The sequence below is a fragment of the Pseudophryne corroboree genome, chromosome 5, assembly GCF_028390025.1.
Source record: "Pseudophryne corroboree isolate aPseCor3 chromosome 5, aPseCor3.hap2, whole genome shotgun sequence".
Classification (NCBI taxonomy): Eukaryota; Metazoa; Chordata; class Amphibia; order Anura; family Myobatrachidae; genus Pseudophryne; species Pseudophryne corroboree.
The window spans coordinates 273,222,316-273,247,867 of record NC_086448.1 but is presented as its reverse complement, the minus strand read 5'-3'; the positions used below and the strand labels follow the sequence as shown (position 1 = coordinate 273,247,867).

Sequence of the window (25,552 nt, the reverse complement as noted above, 5' to 3'; positions counted from 1 at the left end):
GAAGTCTGCTTCCCAGTTGTCCACTCCCGGAATGAACACTGCTGACAGTGCTAACACGTGATTTTCCGCCCATCGGAGAATCCTTGTGGCTTCTGCCATTGCCGTCCTGCTTCTCGTGCCGCCCTGTCGATTTACATGGGCGACCACCGTGATGTTGTCTGACTGGATCAGTACCGGCTGGTTTTGAAGCAGGGGTTTTGCCTGACTTAGGGCATTGTAAATGGCCCTTAGTTCCAGAATATTTATGTGCAGGGAAGTCTCCTGACTTGACCATAGTCCTTGGAAGTTTCTTCCCTGTGTGACTGCTCCCCAGCCTCGAAGGCTGGCATCCGTGGTCACCAGGACCCAGTCCTGTATGCCGAATCTGCGGCCCTCTTGAAGATGAGCACTCTGCAGCCACCACAGCAGAGACACCCTTGTCCTCGGAGACAGGGTTATCAGACGATGCATCTGAAGATGCGATCCGGACCACTTGTCCAACAGGTCCCACTGAAAGGTTCTTGCATGAAACCTGCCGAATGGAATCGCTTCGTAGGAAGCTACCATTTTTCCCAGGATCCGCGTGCAGTGATGCACCGACACCTGTTTTGGTTTTAGGAGGCCTCTGACTAGAGATGACAGCTCCTTGGCCTTCTCCTCCGGGAGAAACACTTTTCTCTGTTCTGTGTCCAGAACCATCCCTAGGAACAGCAGGCGTGTCGAAGGGACCAGCTGTGACTTTGGAATGTTTAGAATCCAGCCGTGCTGTTGTAGCACTTCCCGAGATAGTGCTACCCCTACCAACAACTGCTCTCTGGACCTCGCCTTTATCAGGAGATCGTCCAAGTACGGGATAATTAAAACTCCCTTCCTTCGAAGGAGTATCATCATTTCCGCCATTACCTTGGTAAAGACCCTCGGAGCCGTGGAGAGACCGAACGGCAACGTCTGGAATTGGTAATGACAATCTTGTACCACAAACCTGAGGTACTCCTGGTGAGGATGGTAAATGGGGACATGTAGGTAAGCATCCTTGATGTCCAGGGATACCATGTAATCCCCCTCGTCCAGGCTCGCAATAACCGCCCTGAGCGATTCCATCTTGAACTTGAATTTTTTGATATATGTGTTCAAGGATTTCAAATTTAAAATGGGTCTCACCGAACCGTCCGGTTTCGGTACCACAAACATTGTGGAATAGTAACCCCTTCCTTGTTGAAGTAGGGGCACCTTTACTATCACTTGTTGTGAATACAGCTTTTGAATTGCCTGTAACACTGCCTCCCTGCCTGAGGGAGTGGTTGGCAAGGCAGATTTGAGGAAACGGCGGGGGGGAGACGTCTCGAATTCCAGTTTGTACCCCTGAGATACTATTTGAAGGATCCAGGGATCCACCCGTGAGCGAGCCCACTGCTTGCTGAAATGCTTGAGACGGGCCCCCACCGTACCTGGCTCTGCCTGTGGAGCCCCAGCGTCATGCTGTGGACTTAGAGGAAGCGGGGGAGGACTTTTGCTCCTGGGAACTGGCTGTATGCTGCAGCTTTTTCCCTCTACCTCTGCCTCTGGGCAGAAAGGACGCGCCTTTAACCCGCTTGCCCCTATTGGGCCGAAAGGACTGTACCTGATAATACGGTGCTTTCTTAGGTTGTGAGGGAACATGGGGCAAAAATGTAGACTTCCCAGCTGTTGCTGTGGAAACGAGGTCCGAGAGACCATCCCCGAACAATTCCTCACCCTTATAAGGCAGAACTTCCATGTGTCGTTTGGAATCTGCATCACCTGTCCACTGCCGAGTCCATAACCCTCTCCTGGCAGAAATGGACATTGCACTAATTTTGGATGCCAGCCGGCAAATATCCCTCTGTGCATCCCTCATGTATAAAAGTGCGTCTTTTATATGCTCTACGTTCAGCAAAATAGTGTCCCTGTCTAGGGTATCTATATTTTCTGACAGGGAATCTGACCACGCAGCAGCAGCGCTGCACATCCAGGCTGAAGCTATAGCCGGTCTCAGTATCACACCTGTGTGTGTATGTATAGATTTCAGGATAGCCTCCTGTTTTCTATCAGCAGATTCCTTCAGGGCGGCCGTATCCGGAGACGGTAGTGCCACCTTCTTCGACAAGCGTGTGAGCGCTTTATCCACCCTAGGGGATGTTTCCCAGCGTGACATATCCTCTGGCGGGAAAGGGTACGCCATTAGTAACCTCTTAGAAATTACCATCTTTTTATCAGGGGAAGCCCACGCTTCTTCACACACTTCATTTAACTCTTCAGATGGAGGAAAAGCTACTGGTAGTTTTTTCTCTCCAAACATTATACCCTTTTTTGTGGTACCGGGGGTAACATCAGAAATGTGCAACACATTTTTCATTGCCTCAATCATGTAACGTGTGGCCCTACTGGAAGTTACATTAGTCTCTTCGTCGTCGACACTGGAGTCAGTATCCGTGTCGACATCTGTGTCAACCATCTGAGGTAGCGGGAGTTTTAGAGCCCCTGATGGTTTTTGAGACGCCTGGGCAGGCACAGGCTGAGAAGCCGGCTGTCCCACATTAGGTATGTCGTCAAACCTTTTATGTAAGGAGTCGACACTATCACGTAATTCCTTCCACAGCACCATCCACTCAGGTGTCGACCCCGCAGGGGGTGACATCACATTTACAGGCATCTGCTCCGCCTCCACATAAGCCTCCTCATCAAACATGTCGACACAGCCGTACCGACACACCGCAAACACACAGGGATTACTCTGACAGAGGACAGGACCTCACAAAGCCCTTTGGGGAGACAGAGAGAGAGTATGCCAGCACACACCAGAGCGCTATATAACACTGGGATCCCACTATCAATGAGTGTTTTCCCTATAGCTGCTTTTTTATATATATTACATATATATATATATATATCTATGCTGCGCCTAAATTTAGTGCCCCCCCTCTCTTTTTTACCCTTCTGTAGTTTCTCAGACTGCAGGGGAGAGCCAGGGAGCTTCCTTCCAGCGGAACTGTGAGGGAAAAATGGCGCCAGTGTGCTGAGGGAGAAGCCCCGCCCCCTTTTCGGTTGACTTTCTCCCGCTTTTTCTGTGATACTGGCAGGGGTAATTTTACATCTATATAGCCTCTGGGACTATATATGATGTATATTTTGCCAGCCAAGGTGTTATCTATTGCCCTCAGGGCGCCCCCCCCCCAGCGCCCTGCACCCATCAGTGACCGAAGTATGAGGTGTACATGAGGAGCAATGGCGCACAGCTGCAGTGCTGTGCGCTAACTTGGTGAAGACTGAAGTCTTCTGCCGCCGATTTTCCGGACCTTCTTCGTGCTTCTGGCTCTGTAAGGGGGACGGCGGCGCGGCTCCGGGAACGAACACCAAGGTCGGGTCCTGTGGTCGATCCCTCTGGAGCTAATGGTGTCCAGTAGCCTAAGAAGCCCAAACTACCACCTGTTAGGTAGGTTCGCTTCTTCTCTCCTTAGTCCCTCGCTGCAGTGAGTCTGTTGCCAGCAGATCTCACTGTAAAATAAAAAACCTAAATATACTTTCTTTCTAGGTGCTCAGGAGAGCCCCTAGTGTGCATCCAGCTCGGCCGGGCACAAGAATCTAACTGAGGTCTGGAGGAGGGTCTTGGTGGGAGGAGCCAGTGCACACCAGTAGTCTAAAAGCTTTCTTTGTAGTTGTGCCCAGTCTCCTGCGGAGCCGCTAATCCCCATGGTCCTTACGGAGTCCCCAGCATCCACTTAGGACGTTAGAGAAATAGAAGACTGTGTACAGGGGCGTATTAAGAGAGGAGGGGGCACACGTGCATTCTCTAACTGGGGCCCCCTCATCTCTCTCACCAGCAGCCAGGCAGCGTAGTCAGTATGCAGCTCCGCGGTGCTAGAGTCTACTGTACATGTGGGCCAACTGGACCCAAGGGGCCCGTGTGCACCGCACACACTGAACCCATTAGAGATATGCCACTGTGTATAAAAATGGTTGCAATTACTAAACGTTTTCATATTTTTGTTTAACCCCTTGAATTAAAGCTGAAAGTCTATATAATGTGTGTGACCGTGTAAAATAATTTTACCTTTCTGCAAGCTTTAAGTTCATCAAACTCCCTTGTTGTCCAGTGTCTGTCTTTGAAGAAATGTGTGCTGTTTCTCTTGTAGAACAGGTCCCAGTTCTTCTGTACATCTCTTTCCAGTTTGAGCCGTTTGAAGTCTGATACCAGTTCACTATCATTTTGGACCTTTTGGGCCACTTTAGGGATACAACTTGTCACGTGATCAGTGTTCTCTTGGGATGGTACTTCAGCAGATGGAAAATCTTCACATTGAGAGCAATTACTTCCTGTTGACCTATTCCCATCCATAGCTCAGTAATCGATGTTACACAGATGCACTGTATTGGAAAACATAAAGACTTTAATAATCCCAAGAAACAATTACATTATTTGGTTAACTGAGAAGATCAATATTTCATGTACGCTTAACTACTTAGGCCTCTGCCTCGGATATGTGCAATCATTATATATAAAAGGCAAAAAAGGAGATTGACTCATCATGAAATCATTTAAACCACAAAGCCTACAATCTTGTAACTTGGCAGGTAGCTTCTCCTTAGGTCCCATGTGCTTGCTAAGAACTGGTTTTACAAATGTCACTGTCCATCCATGGTAATCGCCAAAAATGTATATGTGTAAGTATGAATGTGTGTATTTATGTACAGTATGTTTATGTATGGAGTTATGTTTCCAGCATAACTCCGGAATGCCTGCAGCAATTTACACCAAACTTGGTACACTAATGGCTTACAATCTGGGAACAAACACTGTGGTGGTAACACACCCCTAGGTGGGGAACACAGCAGCAAAGAGTATATCAGGAGACATCATAACTCCGGAATGGCTGGAGCAATGTACACAAAAATTGGTACACATATGACTTACAATATGGGAACAAACACTGTGAGGGTAAGACAACCCTAGCAGTGAGGCAGCAGCACAGAGTATTTCAGCAGATAGCATAACTCCGGAACACCTGGAGCAATTTACAGCAAACTTGGTACATATATGACTTACAATCTGCAAACAAACACTGTGGGGGTAACACACCCCTAGGGATAACCCAGCAGCAGACTATATCAGGACATGCATATGTCAGGGACGACAGGGCTGCATGTGACAGTGGTAGTAACATGATGTGAGGAGGGAAATGGAGGTAGCAGGAAGCCACACACTGACAGTTATATAGTGGGAGGAGCAGGGTCCCCAGCAGCACACAGTATATTAGGAGATGCATAATATGTCAGGCAGGACAGGGCTGAATGTGACAGGGGCAGTGACATGATGTGAGAAGGGGAATGGAGGTAGTATGAACCCACACACTGAGTTATATAGAAGCAGCAGCACAGAGTATATCAGGAGATGCATAATGTGCTGCGCTATATAAGAAACTGTAAATAAATCGATAATTTCAAAGGGACACTGACATGATGTGAGGAGGGGAATGGAGACAGCAGAGTTGTATAGTGGGAACAGCAGGGTCCCTTGGGGGACCAAAAAGGGGTCCAGCCACTACACAAAGTGGGTCAGGGAAGGGAGATATGCCTATATACTAGATCTCCAACCAACGTAAATTAACGAACAACTATAATTCTAATTTACCATACTCATCCCGTAGTGAAGCACAGGTATTCAGCTAGTACAATTATAAAGGGCAATTATGTAAATGTCTGTAAAGAGGACAGAAGGCGCTGCACACTTATGCTTACTGTAAAGTCTTTATTTAAAGACACTGGGGGGAATGCAAATGTTTGCAAAGTCGGTTGGGTGTTTGTTTTTTCCTATCTAATAGACAGGGAAAAACAGACACCCAACTGACTTTTCAAACAATTGAATTCCACCCACTGAATACTTTATGGTGCTTTTAATACCCTTCAATCTGATAAAACTTGAGGACAATGCCAATAATAGTGTATTTGATGTGTGGTGCACAGTTTACCGAAAAAGCATAGGGCCAGATGCATCATCACTTGGAAAGTGATAAAATGGAGAGTGAAAAAGTGCCAACCACTCAGCTCCTGACTGCCATTTTTCAAACACAGCCTGTGACACGGCAGTTAGGACCTAATTGGCTGGCACTTTTTTTTTCTCCATTTTATCTCTCCAAGCGATGATGCATCTAGCCCTATATCATACACTTACAGTATGACGAATATACCATAGCATTAACAGCACATCAGCCTACAAATGTATCTATGTAATTCTGTTTATTATTAGAAACTCTGCAGTGATGGGAAAAACACAAGTCCTCCCTATTGTAAGTGAACAAAATATATATTTTTTTTATATAAATATTTAATCACAGTTGCCTACTCTTCCACATCTTGCAGAAGACTCCCGGTTCACCATTGAGTCTCCTGCTGCCCCATAAACTTAAATCTAAATAAAGTTAAATAAATCCTCTGGATTCCCCATTGTGAATCCCAACAGTGCGTGAATCCAATGTGACAGGCGTGGTGCTTGGCAGAGAATGACAGCCAGTAGGGAAAAGTAGGGGGAGGGTTTCACAAGAATACATCCCACGCTGGGCTGAGGTCAGGGTGTGCACAGTGCATTCGTCTGCTGCTGCTGGTGAGGTCGGTGCTGGGATAGAAGCTGCAGAAAAAGTGGCAGGAAGACAATGTGTACTGTGGTTGGTTTTGCCAGGTTGGTTTTGCCTTGTAAATGATTGCTGCTTTAAAAAAAAAAATGTCTGAGATCAGCTGGCATCTCGCACCTCCAGCAAACTCGGACCCTATTACATATGCCCCACGGTGACCAACCCTACACAGTCCTTTATCACTGTTCACAAGGGCATTTAGGTTTGAATTGTTCCTCCATATGGCTACTTAAGTCTTGCGAGTATGGAGGAGGAAGTTCTTCATCATCCCTTTGGTCTTATGGGGGGAAAAAAATTGCACTGATGACGATAGTCATCTTGTCTGTTTTGGGGCTAGCCCTACGTATACTTTGGAACGCTGACTCTATCCAACAAGATTCCCTTTCAAGGATCGATTTTGTAGCTTGCTGCATTTTGCTTCCGGAAATTAAACAAAAGCCTTGCATCCAAACACTGGTGTGTTTTACACTAGATATCTCACCATGTTAAAGTACATGTGGTGTTTTGTAATTTAATAGCTGGCATAGCTGCTTCACCCTTTTATTTCTCAGATAGCCTTGACTCTGTTAACAAACATCCAATAATTTAAGTCAGGGTTCTCTTCTTTGTTTCAGACTCCCGTATGCCGTATGCCCTGTAAATTCACATCCAATGTCACTGGGATTTCACTGAAACGTTTTACCCGTCATTGTTACAAAGGACTTAGGGCCTAATTCAGATCTGATCGCTGGGCAGCGATTTTTGCAGATAGTCGCTGCCTACAGGGGGAGTGTATTTTCGCCGTGCAAGTGTGCGATCGCATGTGTAGCACAGCTGCACAATGAGGATTTTAATTACCTACCGGTAAATCCTTTTCTCGTAGTCCATAAGGGATACTAGGGACACTTAGTACAATGGGGTCCAAAGGAGCCGGTGCACTTTAAATTTCTTCAACAGAGTGTGTTGGCTCCTCCCGTCTATGTCCTCACTCACAGCTCAGTCTAGGAAAACTGTGCCCGAAGGAGATGGACATACTTGAGAGGAGGAAACAGGACAAGACAACTAGTGGTGAGATTAACAAACCAGCACACAGCAGAACAAACACACTAGCAACAGCTAGGAAAACCAGAAAACAGCAACAGCTGTGTAACCAACTTCACACAAGAACAATAACCTGCAGGAAGGCGAAGCACAGAGGCGGGCGCCCAATATCCTTTATGGACTACGAGAAAAGGATTTACCGGTAGGTAATTAAAAACCTCTTTTCTCTATCATCCATAAGGGATACTGGGGACAGTTCGTTGCAAGGCCGAGACACCACGGGCAGCCGCAGACCTGGTAGAGTGGGCCTTAACAGACCGAGGAATAGGCAAGGCCACCGAAGCGTAGGCCTGATGAATAGTAAGCCTAATCCAATGAGCAACAGACTGCTTTGAAGCAGGACGACCCTTTTTGTGAGCATCATACAGCACAAAGAGGGAATTTGATTTTTGGACAGCAGCAGTCCTCTTGACGTAAATCCTGAGGGCTTGCGCCACATCCAAGGACTCAGGAATTGAGCTAGTGGACGAAGCCGCCGGAACCACAATAGGCTGATAGGTGGAATGCAGACACCACCTTAGGCAGGAACTGTTGTCGAGTCCTGAGTTCTGCTCTGTCCTCATGAAAAACCAGGTAGGAACTCCTACAGGACAAAGCGCCAAGTTCGGAAACGCGCCTGGCGGGAGCCAAGGCAAGGAGCATGACTGTCTTCCACGTAAGGTACTTGACCTCTACTGACATCAGAGGTTCAAACCAAGAGGACTGTACAAAGGTCAGAACCACTTGTAGATCCCAAGGTGCCGTGGGGGGCACAAAAGGAGGCTGGATGTGAAGGACACCCTGCAGGAATGTCTGTACCTCAGGCAAAGCAGCCAATTTCTTCTGAAAGTTAATGGACAAGGCCGAGATCGGAACCTTAATAGAGCCCAACCTTAGGCCCATATCCACACCAGCCTGTAAGAAATGCAAAAAGCGCCCCAGGTTGAAATCCACAGGTGGATATTTTCGGCGCTTACACCAGGAGACGTATCGTTTCCAGATATGGCGGTAATGCTTCGACCTGACAGCTTTCCTGGCTTGAATCATGGTGGTAAAAACCTTACCCGGAATTCCCTAGTCAGCTAGAAGGTTCCACTCTACCGCCATGCCGTTAAATGAAGCTGCCATAAGTCCGAGTAGACGAACGGTCCTTGCAGAAGAAGATCCTCCCGAAGAGGCAGGGGCCAGGGGTCTTCTATTGCCATGGCCAGAAGATCCGCATACCAAACCCTTCGAAGCCAGTTGGGGGCAATGAGACTTTCCAGAACTCCATCTCTTCTGATTCTTTTTAGAACCCTGGGGAACAACGGAATCAAAGGAAACCGGTACACTAGCCGTTAAACCAATGGCGTTGTCAACGCGTCCACTGCCGCTGCCGGAGGGTCCCTCATTCTGGAACAATAGCACTGACGCTTGATGTTGAGCCGAGAGGCCATCACATCGATCTGTGGACAGCCCCAACGATCTGTCATCAGTCTAAATACCTGCGGGTGGAGACCCCACTCTCTCTCCTGGGTGTAGGTCGTGACGACTTAGGGAGTCTGCCTCCCAGTTGTCTACTCCTGGAATGAAAATGTCCGATACCGCGGTTGCATTCCTCTCGACCCCTCGACCCAAAGGAGAATCTTGGATAGCTCCCGCATGCAGGCCCCTCTTCGTCCCTCCTTGTCGATTGACGTAAGCCATTGCCGTGTCATTGTCTGATTGAACTTGAATGGCTCGACCTTGGAGTAGATGAGAAGCAGCAGAGTATTGTATAGCGCTCTGAGTTCCAGTATGTTTATATAGGAAGGCAGGCTTCGAGGCTTGACCACCTGCCCTGAAACTGTGCCCCTTTGGTGACAGCTCCCCAACCCCGAAGGCTCGCGTCTGTGGTCAAGAGAATCCAATCCTGGATCCCGAAGCTCCGTTACTCCAAGAGGTTGGAGGGTTGCAACCACCACAGGAGAGTGATCCTGGCCTGAGACGTATGACCTGGTGCATCTGCAGATGCGAACCCCATCCAGTTGGAATGTCCTTGCATGGAATCTGCCAAATTGAATGGCCCCGAAGAAGGCCACCATCTTTCCCAACAGACGGGTGCAAAGATGTACGGAGACCCTGTTTAGCTGCAGAACTGCCCGTACCAACTCCTGAAGTACCTTCGCCTTGTCTGTCAGAAGGAAGACCTTCTGAGCCACCGTGTCCAGGATCATTCCGAGGAACTGGAGATACTGGGTTGGCTTCAGGTGGGATTTTTGAAAATTCAGAATCCAACCATGGTGTGACAACAGGGATGTCGTGCGGCAGATGCTGTTCAGCAGTATTTCCCTTGATCTTGTTTTGATCAGCAGATCATTCAGGTAGGGGACAATGTTCACTCCCTGAATCCTGAGTTGGAACATCATTTCCGCCATCACTTTGGTGAAGACCATTGGGGCCATGGATAGGCCGAAGGGTAGCGCCTGGTACCGGTAGTGTTCCTCCAACAGAGCAAATCTGAGGTAGGCCTGATGAGGCGGCCATATCGGAATATGGAGGTAAGCGTCCTTTATGTCTACAGAGACCAAGAACTCCCCCTCCTCTAGACCTGAGATCACTGCTCTCAGAGACTTCATTTTGAACCGGAAAACCCGCAGATATGGGTTTAACGATTTGAGGTTGAAAATGGGCCTCACTGAACAGTCTGGTTTTGGTACCACAAAAAGGCTGGAATAGTAATCCCTCTCCTTGTTGCGGAAGTGGCACAGGAACAATGACCTGGGTCTGAGCTAACTTTTGAATGGTCTCCCGTAGCGTGAGGCGCATGGTTTCTGAAGCCGGTAAACCCGACTTGAAAAACCTGTGAGGCAGAGAACTTACGAGCTCTAGTTTGTAGCCCTGGGAGATCAGGTCCTTTACCCAGGCATCCTGGCAGGAGCTGTTCCAAATGGAGCTGAAGAATCTCAGACGAGCTCCCGCCCTGAGATCCCCCTGGAGCGGATGGACACCGTCACGCTCTGGTCCTGAGACCCAGTGGTGGCATATTTACGTGACTTACCTCTGAAGCCTCGTGCCGTATTTTAGGCACCTCTTGCCTTACCCTTAAAGCACGCTGTCCGAAAGGACTGCAGTGAAGGCCCAGTGTAAGAACGTCTAGCCGGTGGAGCAGCAGAGGGGAGGTACATGGACTTTGCAGCAGTAGCCTTCGAAATCCAGGTATCTAATTCACCTCCAAACAGCCAATCCCCTGTGAAGGGCAAGGCTTCCACACTCCTTTTAGACTCCGCGTCCGCCACCCACTGACGTATCCACAATGCTCTGCGTGCAGAAATCGCCATGGTAGAGGTACGGGCATTTATAATGCCAATCCCTTTGATGGTATACAGAGGAAGCGGGCAGATTCTTGGATGTGCTGAATCAGCGTCACCATATCAGCCAGGGACTTACCCCAGTGAGGCCCTCCTGAAGATTACCAGCCCAAGTATGTATGGCGTGATCCACCCAACAATCTGCAATGACAGGTCTTTGGGAGGCCCTTGCTGCAACATAAATAGATTTTAAGGTTGTCTCTATTTTCCGGTCTGTGCGTTCCTTTAAGGCTGTAGCCCCTGGAACCGGCAGTACTGTCTTTTTTGACAGACGTGATACTGATGAATCAATAGCAGGGGGAGTTTCCCAGACCTTTCACACCCTCATGAGCAAAAGGAAAGGCGACCATCTATTTTTTTGACACTTGGAACTTCTTGTCAGGAGTAGTCCATGGCTCCCTGAAAAGATCATCCAGTTCCTTTGAGTCAGGAAATGTGACCTGCACCTTTTTCTGTGCAAAGAAAAATGATTGCTGCACATCTGTCTCATTCCCAGGAATATTTAGGACATCCCTTATTGCAATGATAAGTGAGTCTACACCCTGTGCAGCAGAGGAATCATCTAACTCAGTATTAGGTCCCAGCTCCTCCAACTCTTCCATCTATGGCACCCTCTCCTCAGATTCCGAGAAGATATTAGGAAACCCCTTTTTCTGGGGTAATGGATTAGGAAGAGGAGAAACACGTCTGCTGTCTGCCCTGTCTTTTGTCAGAGCAGCCATAGACTGTTGTAACTGCTGCCTTTCCTGTCTGGCAGTAATCAATTCATTGGACATGTCTGCCATCATAGTTTTAATAGAACTGAGCCAAGCTGGCTCCTGCAAATTACCCCCAGAAGCCCCATTACCTTGTGAAGGCTGACTGCATTGTTCATACATGAGAGAATCTGCAGGGGAGGAGGAAAACCTGGTGTGACAAACAGGGCCGGATTAACAATGGGGCTGATGGAGCTGCAGCTCCAGGCCCAACTTCTAAAATAGGCCTACGGAATTGGCAAATGTCTTTGCTGCGTGTAGACAGAAACTTGTTTTCTTCCTGCTACTGCAGCATGCAGCACCCCCTAGTGCCCGGCCCCTCTGGTATCAACAACACCAGGCCCCCCGCAGTGGCACATGCAGAGGACCTGATAGACCAAGTTTTTCTCATGTTCAATGCCGACTATCGGAGCTCTGCCCCCTTGCGGCATTAGGCCACGCCCCCTTGCATCATTATGCCCGCAATTTGCTAGCCTGTGGGTAGGGGAGTTCCGCTGCTGGCAGGTACCCCAATGGCAGGAACAGAGAAGGCGACAACTTTTATTTAGTCACAACTCTATTGAGCAGTAGTGCAAACAAATTGTGGCTCTGTACTTTCATCCTCCTCAATTACTGCAGGCACAGTGGGCAAGACAGAACTCCGGTGACCAGGGCCGGATTGGTCATTAGTTCTGTCGAGGAGCCCCGGTGGGCTGATTGGGGTGTGGGCCCACCTGTCATCTGTGGCTCCATCCCACCCCACCCGCGTGTCACCATCTTAATGTACTTTGCCTTGTGCGCTGTGGCCACCTGCCGCTAACAGGAGAAGAGGTCCCGCCATCACACCACCCGGCTGTCAGGGAGAGGAGGAGGTCATCGCTTCAAACTTTGTTGACATCATCACGTGGACCTCGGAGGAAGAGATGGTGCGGCTGCGGTGGATTCAACATGAGAGGTGAGTATGAGTCTTCCCTAATCTCTCTGACCTCTGCCTGCAAACGAAGAGCTTTTGTGATAGAACAGTTCTATCGGCACACCCACCCACGGTGTAATGTGAGTAACAGACACCACTGGGCGGTGTAATGTGAGTAAGGGACGCCTCTGTGTGGTGTAATGTGAATAACAGACGCCGCTGGGTGTTATAATGTGACGCTGTTGTATGCTGTAAATAAGAATTTACTTACCGATAATTCTATTTCTCGGAGTCCGTAGTGGATGCTGGGGTTCCTGAAAGGACCATGGGGAATAGCGGCTCCGCAGGAGACAGGGCACAAAAAGTAAAGCTTTAGGATCAGGTGGTGTGCACTGGCTCCTCCCCCTATGACCCTCCTCCAAGCCAGTTAGATACTGTGCCCGGACGAGCGTACATAATAAGGAAGGATTTTGAATCCCGGGTAAGACTCATACCAGCCACACCAATCACACTGTACAACCTGTGATCTGAACCCAGTTAACAGTATGATAACAGCGGAGCCTCTGAAAAGATGGCTCACAACAATAATAACCCGATTTTTGTAACTATGTACAAGTATTGCAGATAATCCGCACTTGGGATGGGCGCCCAGCATCCACTACGGACTCCGAGAAATAGAATTATCGGTAAGTAAATTCTTATTTTCTCTATCGTCCTAGTGGATGCTGGGGTTCCTGAAAGGACCATGGGGATAATACCAAAGCTCCCAAACGGGCGGGAGAGTGCGGATGACTCTGCAGCACCGAATGAGAGAACTCCAGGTCCTCCTTAGCCAGGGTATCAAATTTGTAGGATTTTACAAACGTGTTTGCCCCTGACTAAATAACCGCTCGGCAAAGTTGTAAAAGCCGAGACCCCTCGGGCAGCCGCCCAAGATGAGCCCACCTTCCTTGTGGAATGGGCATTTACATATTTTGGCTGTGGCAGGCCTGCCACAGAATGTGCAAGCTGAATTGTATTACACATCCAACTAGCAATAGTCTGCTTAGAAGCAAAAGCACCCAGTTTGTTGGGTGCATACAGGATAACAGCAAGTCAGTTTTCCTGACTCCAGCCGTCCTGGAACATATTTTCAGGGCCCTGACAACATCTAGCAACTTGGAGTCCTCCAAGTCCCTAGTAGGTGCAAGGCACCACAATAAGCTGGTTCAGGTGAAACACTGACACCACCTTAGGGAGAGAACTGGGGACGAGTCCGCAGCTCTGCCCTGTCCGAATGGACAAACAGATATGGGCTTTTTTGAGAAAAAACCACCAATTTGACACTCGCCTGGTCCAGGCCAGGGCCAAGATCATGGTCACTTTTCATGTGAGATGCTTCAAATCCACAGATTTGACTGGTTTTAAACCAATGTGATTTGAGGAATCCCAGAACTACGTTGAGATCCCACAGTGCCACTGGAGGCACAAAAGGGGGTTGTATATGCAATACTCCCTTGACAAAATTCTGGACTTCAGGAACTGAAGCCAATTCTTTCTGGAAGAAAATCGACAGGGCCGAAATTTGAACCTTAATGGACCCCAATTTGAGGCCCATAGACACTCCTGTTTTCAGGAAATGCAGGAAACGACCGAGTTGAAATTTCTTTGTGGGGCCTTCCTGGCCTCACACCACGCAACATATTTTCGCCACATGTGGTGATAATGTTGTGCGGTCACCTCCTTTCTGGCTTTGACCAGGGTAGGAATGACCTCTTCCGGAATGCCTTTTTCCCTTAGGATCCGGCGTTCCACCGCCATGCCGACAAACGCAGCTGCGGTAAGTCTTGGAACAGACATGGTACTTGCTGAAGCAAGTCCCTTCTTAGCGGCAGAGGCCATAAAACCTCTGTAAGCATCTCTTGAAGTTCCGGGTACCAAGTCCTTCTTGGCCAATCCGGAGCCATGAGTATAGTTCTTACTCCTCTACGTCTTATAATTCTCAGCACCTTAGGTATGAGAAGCAGAGGAGGGAACACATACACCGACTGGTACACCCACGGTGTTACCAGAACGTCCACAGCTATTGCCTGAGGGTCTCTTGACCTGGCGCAATACCTGTCCCGTTTTTTGTTCAGACGGGACGCCATCATGTCCACCTTTGGTATTTCCCAACGGTTTACAATCATGTGGAAAAAACTTCCCGATGAAGTTTCCACTCTCCCGGGTGGAGGTCGTGCCTGCTGAGGAAGTCTGCTTCCCAGTTTCCATTCCCGGGATGAAACACTGCTGACAGTGCTATCACATGATTTTCCGCCCAGCGAAAAGTCCTTGCAGTTTTTGCCATTGCCCTCCTGCTTCTTGTGTCGCCCTGTCTGTTTACGTGGGCGACTGCCGTGATGTTTTTCCCACTGGATCAATACCGGCTGACCTTGAAGCAGAGGTCTTGCTAAGCTTAGAGTATTATAAATTTACCCTTAGCTCCAGTATATTTATGTGGAGAAAAGTCTCCAGACTTGATCACACTCCCTGGAAATTTTTTCCTTGTGTGACTGCTCCCCAGCCTCTCGGGCTGGGCTCCGTGGTCACCAGCATCCAATCCTGAATGCCAAATCTGCGGCCCTCTAGAAGATGGGCACTCTATAACCACCACAGGAGAGACACCCTTGTCCTTGGATATAGGGTTATCCGCTGATGCATCTGAAGATGCGATCCGGACCATTTGTCCAGCAGATCCCACTGAAAAGTTCTTGCGTGAAATCTGCCGAATGGAATTGCTTCGTAGGAAGCCACCATTTTTACCAGGACCCTTGTGCAATGATGCACTGTTTTTAGGAGGTTCCTGACTAGCTCGGATAACTCCCTGGCTTTCTCTTCCGGGAGAAACACCTTTTTCTGGACTGTGTCCAGAATCATCCCTAGGCACAGCAGACGTGTCGTCGGGATCAGCTGCGATTTTGGAATATTTAGAATCCACCCGTGCTGTTGTAGCAGTATCCGAGATAGTGCTACTCCGACCTCCAACTGTTCCCTGGACTATGCCCTTATCAGGAGATCGTCCAAGTAAGGGATAATTAAGACGCCTTTTCTTCGAAGAAGAATCATCATTTCGGCCATTACCTTGGTAAAGACCCGGGGTGCCGTGGACAATCCAAACGGCAGCGTCTAAAACTGATAGTGACAGTTCTGCACCACGAACCTGAGGTACCCTTAGTGAGAAGGGCAAATTTGGGACATAGAGGTAAGCATCCCTGATGTCCCCGGACACTATATAGTCCCCTTCTTCCTGGTTCGTTATCACTGCTCTGAGTGACTCCATCTTGATTTGAACCTTTGTAAGTGTAAAATTTTTTTTTTTTTAGAATAAGTCTCACCTAGCCTTCTGGCTTCAGTACCACAATATAGTGTGGAATAATACCCCTTTTCCTTGTAGTAGGAGGGGTAATATAATTATCACCTGCTGGGAATACAGCTTGTGAATTTTTTCCCATACTGCCTCCTTGTCGGAGGGAGACCTTGGTAAAGCAGACTTCAGGAGCCTGCGAAGAGGAAACGTCTCTACATTCCAATCTGTACCCCTGGGATACTACTTGTAGGATCCAGGGGTCCTGTACGGTCTCAGCGCCATGCTGAGAACTTGTCAGAAGCGGTGGAGCGCTTCTGTTCCTGGGAATGGGCTGCCTGCTGCAGTCTTCTTCCCTTTCCTCTATCCCTGGGCAGATATGATCTTATAGGGACGAAAAGACTGAGGTTGAAAAGACGGTGTCTTTTTCTGCAGAGATGTGACTTAGGGTAAAAACGGTGGATTTTCCAGCAGTTGCCGTGGCCACCAGGTCCGATGGACCGACCCCAAAAAACTCCTCTTCCTTTATACGGCAATACACCTTTTTGCCGTTTGGAATCTGCATCACCTGACCACTGTCGTGTCCATAACATCTTCTGGCAGATATGGACATCGCATTTACTCTTGATGCCAGAGTGCAAATATCCCTCTGTGCATCTCGCATATATAGAAATGCATCCTTTAAATGCTCTATAGTCAATAAAATACTGTCCCTGTCAAGGGTATCAATATTTTTAGTCAGGGAATCCGACCAAGCCACCCCAGCTCTGCACATCCAGGCTGAGGCGATCGCTGGTCGCAGTATAACACCAGTATGTGTGTATATACTTTTTATGATATTTTCCAGCCTCCTGTCAGCTGGTCCTTGAGGACGGCCCTATCTATAGACGGTACCGCCACTTGTTTTGATAAGCGTGTGAGCGCCTTATCCACCCTAAGGGGTGTTTCCCAACGCGCCCTAACTTCTGGCGGGAAAGGGTATACCGCCCATAATTTTCTATCGGGGGGAACCCACGCATCATCACACACTTTATTTAATTTATCTGATTCAGGAAAAACTACTGTAGTTTTTTCACATCCCACATAATACCCTCTTTTGTGGTACTTGTAGTATCAGAAATATGTAACACCTCCTTCATTGCCTTTAACGTGTGGCCCTAATAAGGAATACGTTTGTTTATTCACCGTCGACACTGGATTCAGTGTCCCTGTCTGTGTCTGTGTCGACCGACTAAAGTAAACGGGCGTTTTAAAACCCCTGACGGTGTTTTTGAGACGTCTGGACCGGTACTAATTGTTTGTCGGCCGTCTCATGTCGTCAACCGACCTTGCAGCGTGTTGACATTATCACGTAATTCCCTAAATAAGCCATCCATTCCGGTGTCGACTCCCTAGAGAGTGACATCACCATTACAGGCAATTGCTCCGCCTCCTCACCAACATCGTCCTCATACATGTCGACACACACGTACCGACACACAGCACACACACAGGGAATGCTCTGATAGAGGACAGGACCCACTAGCCCTTTGGAGAGACAGAGGGAGAGTTTGCCAGCACACACCAAAAACGCTATAATTATATAGGGACAACCTTATATAAGTGTTTTCCCTTATAGCATCTGTTTTATATGTTTCTAACGCCAAATTAGTGCCCCCCCTCTCTGTTTTAACCCTGTTTCTGTAGTGCAGTGCAGGGGAGAGCCTGGGAGCCTTCCCTCCAGCCTTTCTGTGAGGGAAAATGGCGCTGTGTGCTGAGGAGATAGGCCCCGCCCCTTTTTCGGCGGCCTCGTCTCCCGCTTTTAACGGATTCTGGCAGGGGTTAAATATCTCCATATAGCCTCCGGAGGCTATATGTGAGGTATTTTTAGCCAAAATAGGTTTTCATTTGCCTCCCAGGGCGCCCCCCTCCCAGCGCCCTGCACCCTCAGTGACTGCCGTGTGAAGTGTGCTGAGAGGAAAATGGCGCACAGCTGCAGTGCTGTGCGCTACCTTTAGAAGACTGAGGAGTCTTCTGCCGCCGATTCTGGACCTCTTCTTACTTCAGCATCTGCAAGGGGGCCGACGGCAAGGCTCCGGTGACCATCCAGGCTGTACCTGTGATCGTCCCTCTGGAGCTGATGTCCAGTAGCCAAGAAGCCAATCCATCCTGCACGCAGGTGAGTTCACTTCTTCTCCCCTAAGTCCCTCGTTGCAGTGATCCTGTTGCCAGCAGGACTCACTGTAAAATAAAAAACCTAAGCTAAACTTTTCTAAGCAGCTCTTTAGGAGAGCCACCTAGATTGCACCCTTCTCGGCCGGGCACAAAAATCTAACTGGCTTGGAGGAGGGTCATAGGGGGAGGAGCCAGTGCACACCACCTGATCCTAAAGCTTTACTTTTTGTGCCCTGTCTCCTGCGGAGCCGCTATTCCCCATGGTCCTTTCAGGAACCCCAGCATCCACTAGGACGATAGAGAAATGTGAATAATGTGACGTTACTGTGCGGTGTAATGTTAGTAACGGACGCCGCTGGGTGTTATAATGTGAATAACAGATGCCGCAGAGCCTTGTAATGTAACAGATGTTGCTGTGTGCTGTAATGTGAATAATGTGACAATGCTGTGCGCTGTAATGTGAATAATGTGACAACGCTGTGTGCTGTAATGTGAATAATGTGACGCTGGTGTCCAGTGTAATGTGCGTAACAGACGCTGCAGGGTGTTGTAATGTGAGCAACGGTTGCTGCTGGGCATTGTAATGTGAGTAACGGATGCTGCTGTGCAGTGTGATGTGAGTAACAGATGCCGCTGGATGATATAATGTAAGTAATGGATGCCGCATTGTAACGTGAGTAACAGACATCACTGGGTGCTGTAATGTGAAGTCGCTGGGTGTTTTAATGTGAATAACGGATGCCACTGGGTGTTGTAATGTAAATAACAGACGTCGATGGGCGCTGTAACGTGATACTGCTGTGGGTTGTAATGTGAATTACGAATGCCTCTGTGTGGTGTAATGTGAGCTAGGGAAGCCGCTGATTGTTGTATTGTGAATAATGGACGCCGCTGGGCAGTGTAATGTAAATAACAGATGCTGCTGTGCACTTTAATGTGACACCACTGTGCGCTGTAACGTGAATAATGTGGTGACGCTGTCAGGTGTAATGTGAGTAACGGATGCTGCCATGCGCTGTAATGTGAATAATGAATGCGTCTGTGCAGTTCAAAGTAAATAATGGACGCCGTTGTGCGTTGTAATGTACTCACAGTGCTGGTCGGTGTAATGTGAATAATGTGATGCTGCTGTGTGGTATAATGTGAGTACTAGATGCCATTGGGCAGTGTAATGTGCCACCGCTGTGCGCTGTAATGTGAATAACGGATGCTGCTGTGCGCTGTAATGTGATTAACGGATGCTGCTGTCAGGGCCGGTTCTAGACCTTAAAGCACCCAGGGCGAAAGTTTCCTGTGGCGGCGCACCCCCCAGGTAAAATAGATTTGGCGCGTGCCCAAAATAGGGGCGTGGCTTATTCATAGGGAAGTTGCTTGGCCAGTTATCCCCCTGTACTTGTGCCCCCCGTAGCTGTGCCCCCAGTAGTTGTGCCCTCAGTATATTTACCCCCAGCAGTTGTGCTCCCAGTAGCTGTGCCCCCAGCAGCTGTACCCCTGTAGCTGTGCCCCCAGTAGTTGTGCCCCCAGCAGCTGTGCCCCCTGTAGTTGTGACCCCTGTAGCTGTTCCCCCAGTAGTTTTGACCCCTGTAGCTGGGATCCCTGTAGCTGTGCCCCCAGTAGTTATGCCCCCAGCAGCGGTGCCCCCAGTAGCTGTCACCCCAGTAGCTGTTTGCCTTCAGTAGCAGTGCCCCCTGTAGCAGTGCCCCTTGTAGCTGTGCCCCCAGTAGTTGTGCCCCCAGTAGTTGTGACCCCAGTAGCTGTGACCCCAGTAGTAGTGCCAGCAGTAGCTGTGCCCCCAGTAGTAATGCCCCCTGTAGCTGTGCCCCCAGCAGTTATGACCCCTGTAGCTGTGCCCCAGTAGCACCGCTTACAAGCACACAAAACCCCCCCAAAAAACACAATACTTACCAGCCCCGCTCCTGATTCCCGACCGCTGCTGCGCTGCCCTCCGTCTCTGGCCGCCGGCTCCTCTCTATGAGAAAGACGTCATGACATCTCTCCCATAGCAGCGCCGCACAGACACTAGAGGTAATTTATGACCTCTAGTGTCTGTCACTGGAGCCGGCTGCAGCGGGTGCCCACACAGCCCACGGCGCCTGCTGCAGCCGGGGAGAGGAGATCAGTAGCGGCTTTTGATACGGCGGCGGCGCTGCCCTCGGGACAGAGGCGCCCCGGTCAAAAAGCCTGCTTGCCCGTGGCAAGAGCCGCCACTGGCTGCTGTGCAGTGTAATGTGAATAATAGACACTGCTGGGTGGTGTAATGTGAATAGCAGATGCCACTGTGCACTGTAATGTGAGTAACGGACATCGGTGGGCGGCGTAATGTGAGTAACGAATGCCACTGGGTGATGTAATGTGAATAAGGGATGTCGCAGTGTACTCTAATGTGACAGCGCCGTGCGGCGTAATGTGAATAATGTGACACCGCTGTGTGCTGTAATGTGAATAACGGATGCTGCTGAGTGGTATAATGTGAATAACAGGCGCCGCTTTGCATTGTAATGTGAGTAACGGACGTCACTGGGCATTGTAATGTGAGTAACAGACATCGCTGGGCGGTGTAATGTGAGTAACAGATGCCGCTGGGTGAGGTAATGTGAATAAAGGATGCTGCTGTGCGCTGTAATGTGACACCGCTTTGCATTGTAATGTGAGTAACGGATGTCACTGGGCACTGTAATGTGAGTAACGGACATCGCTGGGCGGTGTAATGTGAGTAACAGATGCCGCTGGGTGAGGTAATGTGAATAAAGGATGCCGCAGTGCGTTGTAATGTGACGGCGCTGTGCTGTGTAATGTGAACAATGGATGCCGCTGTGCAGTGTAATGTGAGTAACGGACGTCGCTGGATGCTGTAATGTGAGTAACAGTTGCCATTGGGCGGTATAATGTGAGTAACAGATGCCGTTGGGCGGTATAATGTGAGTAACAGATGCCGTTGGGAGGTGTAATGTGAGTAACAGATGCCGTTGGGCGGTATAATGTGAGTAACAGATGCCGTTGTGCGGTGTAATGTGAGTAACAGATGCTGTTGGGTGGTATAATGTGAGTAACAGATGCTGCTGTGTGTTGTAATGTGACACTGCTGTGTGCTGTAATGTAACGGACGTTATTCTGGCCAAAATAATTATCCAGCAAAGGAGCGCAGCACACCACACTCATTTCTTTTATTTAAAACTCAGTCCTGACTCAGAGCCGCTGAGGTTACCATACCACGAACGGACGGAGACCTCCTGCAATCGGTGCCAGGTGAACTGGAGTTATTGGTTACAAGGGGCTACCTAATCTGAATGTGACCACACAGACTGATCCTTTCTAGCAGACCTTGGTCAAGCGGTCACACTCTGCTTAGAACAGCCCTATTATTTGAACAGCTTCACACTGTTCCTGCAAGTTACTGCCCCCTATACATCAATGGTCGCGATTCTCCGATCTGTCGGCACCGGATCAGCGATCTATTGAGAAATCAGGGAAATGACACATGTTAAAAATATACCTGGTTTCCCTATCCCGACTGTTTTTTAGTTGGGAAGTGTGATGTGTGTCCACACTGATGCCTAAATGTATTATACATGCCACTCTAACACTTTGTGCTTCGCCTTATTACTGGGGCGAAGCAGGAAGTGACATCAACAAGATGTATTAACATATTGTCTGTCGAAGCGTTCCCCTCTCCGGCAATGCCCTCCTGAGCTCACAGCGCATCAGCTCAGTGCTGATGCGCTGTGTCTCCCTGCCCGGACGGCTCCACTGTGCATACACGGTATCTCATACTCACATGAGATCCCATACGCAGTCCGGAGCTGGCACCCGCCACAGCCAGGGACAGCTCTGTCCCTGCTGTGGTGTATGGGCATCGCCACCTGCAGCTGTCGAAACTGACAGTTGCAGGTGTCAGAACGGCAGCAATGCTGACTGTTCATACATTGCCCCCTCATATCGGCGTGCTATCTGTTAGATAGCAGTGCCGATATGGACAGGAGCACAATCTGAGCCAGCACCGCAACAGTAATAGATGGGGGAGAAGCAGTATCGGTACACATAACGTGCGCTGATACTGCTTCCCCATAACGGAGGGAAATACATTTACCCCTATAATCTAAATTGCAGTGTAAAAATGAAGCTGTCCAGTATTAGTGGGATACAACCCACCCATCTCTCTGCCCATGTTGTATCAGCCCCACATGGTTTTTCCCAGTTGTGTTCTTTTTGGCTTTGCTTGCAACTCTGAATCAGGTGCTGTGTCTGTTTTTACTTCTGCCTGATTGAAAGACCGAGGGCCTATTCAGATCTGATTGCAGCAGCAAATGTGTTAGCTAATGGGCAAAACCATGTGCACTGCAGGGGGGGGGGGGGGTCAGATATAACATGTACAGAGAGAGTTAGATTTTGGCGGTGTGTTGTCAAACTGAAATCTAAATTGCAGTGTAAAAATAAAGAAGCCAGTATTTACCCTGCACAGAAGCAAAATAATCTACCCAAATCAAACACTCTCTGCACATGTTACATCTGCCCCACCTGCAGGGCACATGGTTTTTCCCATTAGCTGCCAAATTTGCTGCTGTTATCAGATCTGAATTACCCCCTGAGTGACACCACCACATCCATATGCTGTTTGATTCATTGGATGGGCACGAGAGCATGTTGGTCAAATATTGAGGTGTGCCGAAAACGCTGTGACTGGTTTTGGTTTTGTCATTTTTCCAAAAATTGACAAAAAAAAGCTAGAATCACATAATTTGGGCCTTCTTTTATTCCCAGTGTATTACTAACCTCAATAACATTAATTTTATTTTATTAATCAACCATAGTTTGTGTTTTTTGTGTTGTTTTTGTTTAGACAGGTATATGCTTCATAAAAGCAAAGAGGAGAGGGAGATTGAAGTGGGTGAAAGAAGGTGGGTAGCTATTCTCTCCTTGGTGTTAGTCACACCTCACTGCACAGACCACACCCCCATATCAGTAGTCACACCCCCTGCGGCAGCCCACAATAGGCTCTTTATAAATTTCAGCTCCAGGCCCATCAGGACCTTAATCTGGCACTGGTGACAAATAGTGCACACAACTTTATTCACCATGCTGACAGAGGACATTTGCATACACACACACACACACACACACACACACACACACACACACACACACACGTACAAGCAAGCCTGCCTAGCCCAGTATGTGTGGAGAGACTCAGAGAGGAGGAACCAGCACACTGCCTGAAACTAACAATTGTACAGTTAGAGAGCAGGCAATATGGGGGGGTCATTCCGAGTTGATCACTAGCTGCAGTTGTTCGCAGCGCAGCGATCAGGCTTAAAAACTGCATTTCTGCGCATGCGTATGCCCCACAATGCGCACGCGCGACATACGGGTACAAAGCCCGTGGTGGCTGTGCACATGTTCTAGCGAAGTTTTCAGTCGCACTGGTGGCCGCAAGAAGATTGAAAGGAAGAGGGCGTTTCTGGGTGTCGACTGACCATTTTCAGGGAGGGTTTGAAAAACGCAGGCGTGTCTGAAAAGAAGTGATCGCAAGCGCTGAGTAGGTTCAGAGCTACTCAGAAACTGCATAAACTGTTTTTGCAGATCTCGGCTGCACATGCGTTCGCACTTCTGCTAAGGTAAAATACACTCCCCAGTGGACGGCGGCATAGCATTACAGTGGTGTACAGTGCATGAAGAGCCTAATACAAGGGTCCCACAGCGGGCTCTCCCCCTTAACTACAACCATGTACCAGTGTCTGGCCGTGCAGAATCACTTGGAGGAGCTGACAGTCCTGCGACAACGCTGAGAGTGCAGGCAATGGTGCAGGAAGCCGCTGGTCCCGCTCTGAGGAAGCTCCGCCCCTTGCAATGTCGCTGGAGCTACATGTATATTTATACTGGCAAAAGTCCCCAATGTGTGTAAAAATGAGATTTATGGTAAGAACTTACCGTTGTTAAATCTCTTTCTGCGAGGTACACTGGGATCCACAGGGAGTGACATTGGGGTGTAGAGTAGGATCTTGATCCGAGGCACCAACAGGCTAAAAGCTTTGACTGTTCTCAGAATGCATAGCGCCGCCTCCTCTATAACCACGCCTCCGTGCACAGGAGCTCAGTTTTGTAGTTGGTGCCATGCAGTGCAGTGCAGGCATACAACAGGTGGGCTGCTCCAGCAGCCCTCAGAAGAGCTTTTTTAAAGTGAAAAATGAAGACTGCAAGGGCTGCAGCAGAGACACTGTGAGTGTAAAGGTTCATACACACGGAGAGATTTTAACTATGAGAGACTTTGACTGAGCGATTTCCCTTGAACTGGCTGTAGGAGATTTTGACTAACTTTTCCAGCGATTTTGACTAACTTTACCAGCGATTTTGGCTGTGAGCGATTTTGGCTAACTCATTTAAGCAAGGGGATGCTTTTCCAGCGACCTAGACAAAATTGACTTGCCTGCACAGTCTATTTTTAGCAGCGATAGCGACCTGGCGGGGACGCGCATCACTATCGCTGGCTGTGTACACACAGAGCGATATGCACTAACTTTCTGAGTGATTTTGACTATATAGTCAAAATCTCTCAGCTATATCGCTCCGTGTGTATGGACCTTTAGATGTCAGTCAGACATCTCATGCTGAAGCTCCATCACTTCCCCCAGAGGCGCTGTATACTCCCGCGCCCTGTTTGCCGGGTACTTACAGCGGAGGCTACGGTTTGCTCCTGTAAGTCACACACCCCACCGCAGCTCTCCTGGATCACGTGGCCGCACTCAGGGAGGAGGTAAGAGAGTACCCCAGACGGGACCCGCTGGAAATCGCGAACCGACGCGGCCGGTGGGAGGCATGCCGCGCGCTCTGGCGTTGACAATGTGGCAGTGCAGGGACCCCACTAGACCACCAGGGCAAGGGCACAGGTTGGTTTTACTAAAAACCGTTTGCTATGAAGCCCGCAGTCCCCGCTGGTGAAGTCCAGCAAGGGGATAAAGCTTTGACCTGTAGCCCCTCTCCCAGCCCCAGGGCGCCATTTAGAGTAAATGTTCCCACCCTGGAGCTGCATAGCTCTCTCTCCCTCACTCCCTGTCAGCGTTTGGGCGCCTCTATAACTCCGCCTCCGTGCACAGGAGCTCAGTTTTTGTTAACCAGTCCAATGCAGTAGCAGGTAAAAGAGACGACAACTGTTAGTAGCCACATACACCACATTCTCACAACAGGAGAAAGTGTCAGCGGCTAATGCCATACCAACCCAAAGAAGCTAAGTGAATCAGGGTGGGCGCCCTGTGGAGCCCAGTGTACCTCGCAGAAAGAGATTTAACAATGGTAAGTTCTTATTATAAATCTCGTTTTCTGCTGTGGGGTACACTGGGCTCCACAGGGAATGACATTGGGGATGTCCTAAAGCAGTTCCTCATGGGAGGGGACGCACAGTAGCGGGCACGAGAACCCGGGGTCCT

The 25,552-nt window shown here is 49.0% G+C and overlaps 1 protein-coding gene across 2 annotated transcripts in view; it reads right to left on the bottom strand.

The window, feature by feature from the left end:
- METTL6 (methyltransferase 6, tRNA N3-cytidine) overlaps nucleotides 1-25,552 on the bottom strand; it is a 69,565-nt gene that overhangs the window by 35,877 nt on the left and 8,136 nt on the right. For both annotated transcript variants that reach the window (XM_063922343.1, XM_063922342.1), the window contains exon 2: nucleotides 4,049-4,362. In XM_063922343.1, the coding sequence (XP_063778413.1) occupies nucleotides 4,049-4,333 (285 nt within the window). In that variant the 5' untranslated portion in view covers nucleotides 4,334-4,362. The remainder of the gene's footprint in view (nucleotides 1-4,048; nucleotides 4,363-25,552) is intronic.